The sequence below is a fragment of the Lipotes vexillifer genome, unplaced genomic scaffold, assembly GCF_000442215.2.
Source record: "Lipotes vexillifer unplaced genomic scaffold, Lipotes_vexillifer_v1.1 scaffold611, whole genome shotgun sequence".
Classification (NCBI taxonomy): Eukaryota; Metazoa; Chordata; class Mammalia; order Artiodactyla; family Lipotidae; genus Lipotes; species Lipotes vexillifer.
In genome coordinates, this window is record NW_006785619.1 from 995,618 (window position 1) to 1,006,359 (window position 10,742).

Consider the following 10,742-nt stretch of genomic DNA (forward strand, 5'->3'; position numbering starts at 1 on the left):
CTCTTTCATTAAGACTGACTCTGCTTTTACACAGACTCTGCCAGGCTCCCACCAAGGGCACCTACAATGCCAGCCCAGTGTCCCCTGCCTCTCCCACACTCCTAAAAACCATTCTGGAGCTTGACAGCATATGCTGTAGGCTCCAAGCCTGGTCTACCCACTCACTCCACCCTGTGTGTTACCTCTCTCTTCCCTTCCCTTCTTCCTTCTCTCTCTCTCTCTCTCTCTCTCTCTCTCTCTCTCTCTCTCTCTCTCCCTCTTTCTTTCTTTCAACTAACATTTTTTGGACCCTGACAGTATGCCAAGCACTGTGTTAGGTACTCCATAGGGACTCCAGACATGAATAAGACTTGGTCCTGGCCCTGGAGAACAGGGTCTGGGGAGAGAGACAGATATATAAATAGGGATCTCTTAGGAAGTGCCAGGAACTTGAACAAATGACTAAACCTCTTTACCTTTCAGTTTCCCCATCTACAAAATGGGCAAGTCACCCTACTCAGGGTTGCCAGGAGGGTTTGGTGGAATCATGTAAGTCAGATGTGTAGCACAGTGCTTGGCATATAGAAAGTGCTCCCTGTATGAAAGATGTTGCTCTTGTTTATATCATTAGCCTCCTGCATAGTTCTTGAAATATAAGTCTGAGCCTGCCGGGGTATGGAAGATAAGGAAGGGTGTGTGATGTGGCTGAACTGGGGGCAGGCTGAGATGGAATGAGGGCAGACTGGGAAGGCTCCTTGGGCCACGGGGTGAGAGGCCTTGTATGTCCTGCTGAGGAGTTGATCTGGGGCTTGATCTAGTCAGCGCAGGAACATGTGTTTCTTTCCCTTTTTTAAAATTGTGGTAAAATACACATAACATAAAATTTACCATCTTAACCAATTTTTTGAGGAATTTACAATTTAATCAAGATATATTGAATACATGGATGAAATGAAAAGCCAACAGATAAAAAACATTTATATATTAGTTCCAGGTGGCATGTTTTAAAGTCAGGCTAAGTCTTTAACGGTTACAGAATACAAATATATACCTTCATAATATCACACATACCTTCATCACATAAAACAAAGGCACTCTAGGCCATTACACAGACCATGATAAATTGCAAGAAAGGAGAGGTGTTATAATAGTAAATTCAAGCCAGTCAGTTTTCCTCAGTCTTTTACCATCTTAACCACTATTTTTTTTTGGAAAAAAAAAACAAAACGACATCTTTATTGAAATAAGTTAATCCAGTGGGTAGGTCTGAGAAAACACAAATCAGTTGGTTAGGGCAATAAGAGCCTCTACCACGTTGCCCATGTGTTCCCTCAAGCTGCTGCTCGCGAGATCTCTATCTCTGTCATGATCAGCTCCAGATCTTCCTTCTTCCTTCCTTTTGCCAGTTCCTTCTCCCGCTCCTGTTTGGCTTTCTGCTCCCGGGACCGTCTATCCCCAGTCACGGACATGGCCGTCTCCAGATTGGAACTCTGGATCTCCTGCTCTTCGGCATAGTCGGTGACTCGCTCCAGGTCCTCCGCCCCACTGTCATGTTTCCGTGGCTTCTATGGAGGCCGCTCCGGGCCGCTGGTCTCAGTCTCCAGCTCTAGCTCCACGTCCCCCTTGGTCACCATGTTGATCCCACCACGCTGGGCCAGAGGCCTGGCCCCGCCTCAGGAAGACTTCCGGTAACTCTAACCATTTTTTTTTTTTTTTTAATTGGTACGCGGGCCTCTCATTGTTGTGGCCTCTCCCGTTGTGGAGCACAGGCTCCGGACGCGCAGGCTCAGCGGCCGTGGCTCACGGGCCCAGCTGCTCCGCAGCATGTGGGATCCTCCCGGACCGGGGCACGAACCCGTGTCCCCTGCATCGGCAGGCGGACTCTCAACCACTGCGCCACCAGGGAAGCCCACTCTAACCATTTTAAGTGTCCAGTTCAGTGGCATTAAGCTTCTCAATGTTGTGCAACTATCACCACTATCCATCTCCAGAGCTCTTCATCTTGTAAAACTGAAAGTCTGTACCCATTAAATAATAACCCGCGACTTTTCCTCCCCCACCCCCGGCCATATCTGTGTTTTGGAGCTCTCTTCTTTCCTTGTTCTTGTCTCTACAAAGACCCATCTTGCTGGGAACCCAAACAGTTGAGTCCCTGGGATTTGGTTGGTAGGGGGAAGGGAATCATTGGGCACAGACATAAGACAGGCTCTGGGTATGGGAGAAGGGGGTGTGGGAGCTCTCATTCCCTTCCTCCTTTCTGGAGATGCTGGAGGGAGGGCTGGATTCCGGAAAGAGGTTGGAGGTTTGTAATGGCTCTTTGCCCCCTCACTCCTTCCTCAGCTTGTTTCCCTGTGAACACCAATGCTGCACGGAGTAGAGTGTTCTTTCCTCCCTACGCCCAGCCCTCCTCATGCTGACCCTCAGCTTTAGGAGAAGGCATGGAAGGGAGTAACACAGTCTCAGCCTTACCCCAGAACTGCCCTAAGTGTACAGAAGACATTCATTCTTTCTTTTCCAAGTGAGCCTGGGGTACAGGGCAGAGACTGAACCAACAGTCTGGAGGCCATCTGCAGGCCTGTGTTTGCCAGGCTGTGTGTGTTGAGGGTAAGATCCAGGCCTCATCTCTCCAGATCGAGACTGGCCCATTTCCGTGCTCCTTAACTGATGAAGGAAAAGGCGAGTTGCTTCCCTGAGGTTTCTTGTAGAAGGAGCCATTCCATGTTTAAGCCCAATTCAGCAACCAGGCATTATCTTCGGTAGCTCTGTGGGTTGCTTGGGTATGGAGGATATATAGAAAGCCTTGCTCTGAAAGAGCTTACAGTCTAGCTGAAAAGATAAAATACAAGAGTTTTCGGCCCAGTTGCTCAAGACAAAAACCTAGGCACTAGCCATGGTCATCATCCTACTTCCTAAATAGATTCTGAACCCATCCTCTTGTCTCCATCTGCAAAGCTGCTGCCCTGGTCCGGGCCATCCATATCTCCCACCCAGACTGCTGCAAAGCCCTGCTACCTGGCCTCCTCGCTTCCCATGGTCCACTCTCACACGGCAGCCACGGTGATTTTCATTAAATTTAATCATGTCGATCCATTGCTTAAAACCGTAGAATTAAGACTTCCCTGGCGGTCCAGTGGTTAAGACTCTGTGCTTCTACCACAGGGGGCATGGGTTCGATGCCTGGTTGGGAAACTAAAATCTCATGTGCTGCACAGTGCAGCCAAACAAACAAACAAACAACAAAAAAAAACCCACAGAAAAATCCTAGAATTGTTTCTGTGATGGTTGGATTAAAATCCAAACTACTCCCTTTGGCATACAAGGACCTGCATGATTTGGCCTCTGCCTACCTCTCAGATCTCTTGCTGTACCAATCTTGCTGTCCCTCGTTCAAGCCCAGCCTTTGCACTCACCCTTCCCTCCACCTGGAAAGCTCTTCCCGTACATGTCCCTATGGCTCCTTTGGGTTACTTGGTGCAATTAAAAATTATCTCCTCAGTAAGGCCATCCATGCCCATGCAGGCACTCTGGCACATCACCCTGTTTTATTTTTTTCTGCATAATATTAACATTATTTAATTTGTTTGTTTTTACTGTTTATTGGAATGGGAGTCCCAGGAGCACAGGGACCAGAATAGTGCCTGGCTCTAAGCAAATGCTCATTAGGTACACATTGAATGAATGAATGGGAGTCAGGGCTGGACTCTGAAGGGTGGGCAGTCTTCCAGGATGTAGAAATGAAATGGATAAAGGTGTAAAGTCAGGAGTAAGCACAGCCTGTCCCAGGAGTGGCGGGCTCAACTCCAGCAGAGGACTAGTTGGGGCCTAGTGGCAAAGGAGGTTGGGGGATACAGACTGGGTCTAGATATGGAGTACCCTGAAGGTGAGACTGAAGAATAAGGACTGCATCCTTCAGGGTCATAGGAAGCCACCGAAGATCTTTGAGCTGAGGGGTGCCCTAGTTAAAACTGTATTTTGAGAAAATTAGTCCAGAGTCTGCTGCAGAAGGAACTGAAGTAAGACCAGCTGCATAATTTGTGGGACCCAGTGCAATATGAAAATGTGGAATCCCTTGTTCAAAAAGCAGGAAAAAAGTGCCGTTCGGGTACTAAAATATAAAATATTTTCCTTTCTTCCATGGTTCTTCTCTTGACTTTTCATGGTATTTTAAATTTATTTAATGTTATTCTAGATAAAGAAAATAACATTTTGGGGACTTCCCTGGTAGTCCAGTGGTTAAGAATCCACCTTCCAATGTAGGGGACTCGGGTTCGATCCCTGGTCAGGGAACTAAGATCCCACATGCCGTACGGCAACTAAGCCCACGCGCCGCAACTACTGAGCCTGCGTGCTCTGGAGCCTGCGCGCCACAACCAGAGAGCCTGCGTGCCACAACTAAGAGCTGATGCAGCCGAAATAAATATTTTTTAAAAAGAAAATAACATTTTTTAAAATAAATTTATTTATTTATTTTTGGCTATGTTGGGTCTTCATTGCTGCATGTGGGCTTTCTCTAGTTGCGGCGAGCAGGGGCTACTCTTCATTGCGGTGCATGGGCTTCTTATTGTGGTGGTTTCTCTTGTTGCAGAGCACGGGCTCTAGGCAGGTGGGCTTCAGTAGTTGTAGCACATGGGCCCTAGAGCGCAGGCTCAGTAGTTCTGAGCACGGGCTTAGTTGCTCCGAGACATGTGGGATCTTCCCGGACCAGGGCTCAAACCTGTGTCCCATGCATTGGCAGGCAGATTCTTAACCACTGCGCCACCAAGGAAGTCCCAGATAATGATTCTTAACAGGAGGTCTTTGGAGGCCCGTGTATCTCCCTACTAGACTGTGGGTCTCTGGAGCCCTGTGAGAACCATGACTTTACCTCCCCAGCGCTGGGTTGCACAAGGTCTCTAGTAGGTGCTCAATAAATGTTTGTTGACACAAATGGGCAAATGAGAAGGGGAGCTCAGACATGGGGGTGGGAGGAGGCAGAACACCTAAGCAGATGGGGCTCCAGGGCTGGGGTCTCAGGGCAGTATTGGGGGCTGGGAATGTGGTGTTGGAAGGGCTTTTTTGTCCCCCTAATATTTACTTGGTTGCGTCAGGTCTTAGTTGTAGCAGGCGGGCTCCTTAGTTGCGGCATGGGCATGCACGTGGGATCTAGTTACCTGACCAGGGATGGAACCAGGGCCCCCTGCATTGGGAGTGCAGAGTCTTAATCACTGCGCGACCAGCGAAGTCCCTGGAAGGGATTCATGAGGGATGTGGTGGGAAGGCAGGGAAGCCCCCAGGCTTGGGGAGAACCAGGTGGGAGAAGCGGCAGTGGGACTGGAGAAGGAGGTGTCGGGAGGATTGGTAGCAGCTCCCATAAGGGGAATTTCCCTCCTGTGGTGACCTCTATTGATCTCTTTGAGGACTGTTCTAGCTTACAGCCCGGCTGGTGTAGTACCTCAGCTGGTCTCTTCGATCTGTTTTTCTTGATCTCTGGCTCCTTCTCTATTCGTCTCACATTCTGCCCCGTCTCCTGGATCTTAGTCTCTTTCTAACTCCCTGCCTGAGATGGGGCCCCCATCTCAGCATATATCTGTTTTCCTCTCTGTCTTCTGTGTCTTTCGGGGGTTATCTTTCCTTCTCCTCCGCCCGGACACGCCCTCTATCCTCTCCACTCACCCAGATCTAGTCCAGTACCTGGGGTGGGGGTAAGGGAGAGACCTCTAGGTACTGAAGAGGCGTCAGGGGGGCGGGCCCAATCCCTTTCTCCAAATTTGCATATGCATGAAGTCGCCCAGGCCAGCAGCGAGGAGGCGGGGCCTCTGGGGGGGTGGAAAGGGGGCGGGCAACCCCGGAGCCGCGGAGTATATAGACTGCGCGCCGCGGCTGCCGGCCCCGCACTGCTGAAGAGCGGAGCCTCCGCCCGGGGTCCCCTATCCCTGCCTGTCCCCCACAACTGCGCGTCCCCACCCCACCCCACCCCCGCGGCCGAGCCACCGCAGGTGTGGCGGTCTCCGCTCGGCAGAAGAGCCTTGAACGGTCACCCGACCCCCCTCCACAGCCTCTTGGCATCTCGGATTTCGGGGCGGCCCCCTCCCCCACCTCTCCCTGCCCCTTTGCACCCCGATTTTTTATGCGCTTCTCTCGGGTTTTGCAGCCGTCTATTTTTGCATCCCTTTTCGTTTTGCTTCTGGGAGGTTTGGAGGGTGAAGCTGTGTTCGCACCCCTTCCCCTTTTTATCCTCCCCTGCTCGGACAGCCCCCCTTTTCATTGCAGTGGGGGGGGCCTAGGTTCTGTGCATCCTACGCCGCGCCGCCAGCACCCCGCAACGTGTTGCCCTGCGCCCCGGAATTTGCAGCAGCTGCATATCTGAGGGGGGTCTCCCTCGCCCCCCCTGCCTTTGCTTCCCGCGCGTTCTGGTGCGTGAGGGGCTTCACGCGCCGCACCCCGGCTTCTCCGTAGCCCCCCGCCCCGCGCGGGACTCGCCCCCCGCCGTCAAGATGGTCATTCAGAAAGAGAAGAAGAGCTGCGGGCAGGTGGTTGAGGAGTGGAAGGAGTTCGTGTGGAACCCGAGGACGCACCAGTTCATGGGCCGCACCGGAACCAGCTGGGGTATGCAGGGCCGGTCGCGCGAGGGGCTGGGGGTCCGCCGGGCGACGCCCCGAGCACACGAGGTCCCGCCGGCGCAGCCCCAGCTCCCTTCCCGAGTCCCCGGCGTCCGGCCCCCCTGCCGGGCTTTGGGCTGGGAGGGCGCCGAATCGCCGGTCTAATCTCCCTGGCTGGCCACTGCGGAGGCGGAGAAAGTAGGTCACTGCCGCCTTCCCGTCCCCCGCGGAGCCCCCTCGCTCGGGGGGTCGCGGGCTCTGAGCGCGTATCCGCGCCGCGGCGCTCGCGCTCGCTGTCGGGGTCCGGTCAGCTCCGCACAGTCGCCCCTCCTTCCCCAGAAGAGAGACCCTTCCCTCCCTCTGACTCTCACTAGCTAGCCAGCCCCGTCTATTTTTAGCTCGAGCCCACCCCTTGGACCCTGGGAACGTTCATGAGCGGGCGGGCCTTGGAGAGGTGGGGAGTGTGTTGGAGGGGGTTCTTCACAGCGGAAGTTGTCTGTGTCCTACTACCGGGTGTTTTGGAGCCTTCTGTGACTGCTTGGCGGGCGGGGGGCTGTTGCGCCGGGGTGACACTGGGAGGTTTTGGGGCTGGGTGTTCGGCTCAGATGTCGCAGGCGGAGGGAGTGGTCACTAGTGGTGAGACATGTACATCATCCGGCCCAGTGTGTCTGTGGGCTTGCGGGGCTTGGCTCCTTCCCCACCCATACCTTGGCGCCACTGGGGAGGCGTGGAGGGAGTTGCGTCTGGTTGAGGGTCCCATGCTGGGCATAGGTGCCAGTGAGGGGTGGAATTCTTCTGAAAGGGATTTTCAAGCTGGGAAGTCGAAGCACAGGAGACATTGTGTGACACAGCTTACAGTTCATCCACACTAATTGAACGCGGACCCCATTAGCCCAGCCACTTGGGGCACTTGAGGTGGGTCCTTGCCGCAGAAATTTGAAGTCCACTCCCTGGGACTGGAGGCATCCACGAGTGCTTGGGAGAATCTGAGAAGGCTTCCTGAGTGAAGGTTCTTCTGAGATGGAAGGACTGGGGGTCTGGGGTGGTGGAAACAGCAGGTACTCACACTAGGCTGAGGAGTGACGGAGTGACGTGTCACATCCACCAAGGACCAGCTCTATGCCTGAAAGGCTATTGGAGGTCTACGTTTACTCCTAACTCTGCCCTGGGTGCTGTGTGTGAATTGGGGGATAGGTGACTGTTGAAGGTTCTGGACAGCTGTGAGACTTTGTAGCTTGGCAGGAGCCTCTTTCAAGGTTTGGCTTTTGTGGGGCTCTGAGAGAGAGATTTTGCTATTTGAGTGTGGACGTCCACGCCCTGAGGGATGGGATAAGAGTTTGGCTGTGAATTGGGGCCAATGCCAGCTTGAAAGTCATCATGCTAGACAGCTTCAAGCATGAGGACCGATACAGTGGTATCAGATATTGTGCCTTTTCAGGGCCACGAAGGTTGAGGAGTTGAGACCATAATTTGTGGCAAAATGACTGCGGCCTATACTATGAGCTGTGCCAGCAACAAGAGTTTAGGTCTCTTGTGGCCTCCACAAGGTCGGGCTTCACTGTGCTGTGGGATCAGGAAGGGCTGGGAGTCATGGCTGGAAGCCAGACACAACTGCCGTTTTTCAGCTTGTCTCCTTTTGCTTCCAGGGGAAGGCTTCCCAAGCCTCTGCGATCCATTCCTGTGCAGAACCTCTGAGTGGGAGAGGGGTGTGTGGGGCTAGGTCAGGTCATCGAGGGAGACCTGGAACCTGCTGACCCTGTTTCCTCCTCCTTAGCCTTTATCCTCCTCTTCTACCTCGTCTTCTATGGCTTCCTCACCGCCATGTTCACCCTCACCATGTGGGTGATGCTGCAGACGGTCTCTGACCATACTCCCAAGTACCAGGACCGACTGGCCACACCGGGTGAGTGATGAGGCTCCCCCACCAGCCACTCTAACTGCTCTTGTGCCCCCAGGTATCCAAAAGGAACTCACAGGCTGAGAAATGTCAGCTCTTCTCAGAGGTTCGGTTCGGATGATCCAGTCACCATGTGCTGGGGAGTTCTTTTTTTTTTTTTTTTAATTACTTACTTATTTTATTTTTGGCTGCGTTGAGTCTTCATTGCCCACGCAGGCTTTCTCTAGTTGAGGCGAGCGGGGGCTACTCTTCATTGTGGTGTGCGGGCTTCTCATTGCGGTGGCTTCTCTTGTTGCGGAGCACGGGCTCTAGGCTTGTGGGCTTCAGTAGTCGTGGCACACGGGCTCAGTAGTTGTGGCTTGCAGGCTCTAAAGCGCAGGCTCGGTAGTTGTGGCGCACGGGCTTAGTTGCTCTGCGACACGTGGGATCTTCCCGGACCAGGGCTTGAACACATGTCCCCTGCATTGGCAGGCGGATTCTTAACAACTGCGCCACCAGGAAGCCCTGGGGAATTCTTGAAGTCTGCCTTCCCATTTCCCACAGCTGAGAGCTCTGTGATCTGGGGAGGTGGCAGATGTTCACAGGAGATCTCCCTCCCGGGAAGACGATCTCGGACCTTCACCTGTCCCTCACCCTGGTGTTCCCTATGTCCATCTTTTTCCCTCTGTGTGTGGTCCCTCATCTTATATATACCCCTCACTGTCGCCTTTGTTGACTAGGCTTGATGATTCGCCCTAAGACTGAGAACCTAGATGTCATTGTCAATGTCAGTGACACTGAAAGCTGGGACCAGCATGTTCAGAAGCTCAACAAATTCCTGGAGCGTGAGTATGGGGCTGGTGATGTGGCTGTGCAGGACCTCGGGGCAGGGGACTGGAGACCCTGGGAGCAGAACATGAGACCTGTGACTCTCCCCCCACCACCCCCCCATAGCTTACAATGACTCCATCCAAGCCCAAAAGAATGATGTCTGCCTCCCTGGGCGCTATTACGAACAACCAGATAACGGAGTTCTCAACTACCCGAAACGTGCCTGCCAGTTCAACCGGACCCAGCTGGGCGACTGCTCTGGCATTGGGGACCCCACCCACTATGGTTACAGCACAGGACAGCCCTGTGTCTTCATCAAGATGAACCGGGTACTCATGACCTTAGTTCCCAGGGGGAACGGAGGAGGGAGCTGGGGCTACCATCTGCTGGCAGTTGCTTTCTTTTGCTGGGGCTCTTGCGCTTCGGGAAATTTTTAGATATTTGAATGGCTGAGAGAGCAAGAGAGATGGGGCCATTGGAGGCTGAGATGGTGGTTGGAAGGCTGGATACTTGTGTCTTTGACAACTTCTTTCTTTAACCCTCACAACTCTCTCTCCTCGCTCCAGGTCATCAACTTCTATGCAGGAGCAAACCAGAGCATGAATGTTACCTGTGTGGGGAAGGTGAGTTTGTTGGGCCTTGTGCACCTGTTTGTCCTTCATGGTTTCCATGTCATTCACTCATCTCTCCCTATCTTCTTTGCTCCCAGAAGCTCCATCACTCTAGGGACAAGGGGGTAAGAGTGGGCTCCAGTATGGCTCAAACTCCACGGGGCTGCCACCCCTCTTGCTTCCCTCTAGGATGCAGAAGTCTGCTCTTTTGTGTGGATAGACACCCCCTTCCTGACTCCACCCAAAGCCCTGCTTCTGGCTTCTCTCCCTAATCCTTCCATGTTCTCCTCTATTCCCTGACCGTGTCTTCTGCTCTCCATCCCATGTCTCTCCTATCCCTCAATCCTTTTTAGGTATCTGGTAGCTGTTGATCTTTAAGCACCACCTGCCACCACTAAGTTGTCCTTGGAACCCTGCTCCCCCCACCTCTGTCCTCTCTAGGAGCTTCCTGCCCCTCTTCATTCATCCCCCTCCTTGTTTCCTACTGAGCCCTTACTCATTTATCTGTTCTCTCTTGGCTCCGCTCCAGAAACCGATTTCTGAGGATGGGGTAAGAATTTGGGGTGGGAGGGCAATAGGAGGCTTCAGGCTCATTAGCGCCCTGGAGGCCTTCCCAGTTTGATGGAAGAGACGGGACACCCGCTCCTGCGCACGCGCAAACACACCAGCCTCCGCGCTCAAGGGATACGGATATGAGACAATAATTTGGGGGTCAAGGAGGAACAAAGGGAAGTCTGGCGAGCGTCTGGGTTCCCTCACATGCTCTCCCCCACCCTCCTGCGCCCCCCACAGCGAGATGAAGATGCTGAGAATCTCGGCAACTTCGTCATGTTCCCTGCAAACGGCAGCATCGACCTCATGTACTTT

At 53.2% G+C, this 10,742-nt stretch overlaps 1 protein-coding gene and 1 pseudogene across 1 annotated transcript in view; one reads left to right on the plus strand and one right to left on the minus strand.

Annotated features, from left to right (window-relative positions):
* Positions 1-1,260: 1,260 nt before the first annotated feature.
* LOC103089358 (huntingtin-interacting protein K pseudogene) lies at positions 1,261-1,625 on the minus strand (annotated as a pseudogene).
* A 4,403-nt stretch (positions 1,626-6,028) lies between these two features.
* Positions 6,029-10,742, plus strand: part of ATP1B2 (ATPase Na+/K+ transporting subunit beta 2) — a 5,147-nt gene continuing 433 nt past the window's right edge. Inside the window, exons 1-6 of the mRNA XM_007457789.1 lie at positions 6,029-6,564; positions 8,332-8,460; positions 9,174-9,278; positions 9,388-9,593; positions 9,831-9,887; positions 10,668-10,742. The exon at positions 10,668-10,742 is cut by the window's right edge and continues 36 nt beyond it. Coding sequence (XP_007457851.1) covers positions 6,453-6,564; positions 8,332-8,460; positions 9,174-9,278; positions 9,388-9,593; positions 9,831-9,887; positions 10,668-10,742 — 684 coding nt within the window. The 5' untranslated portion in view covers positions 6,029-6,452. The remainder of the gene's footprint in view (positions 6,565-8,331; positions 8,461-9,173; positions 9,279-9,387; positions 9,594-9,830; positions 9,888-10,667) is intronic.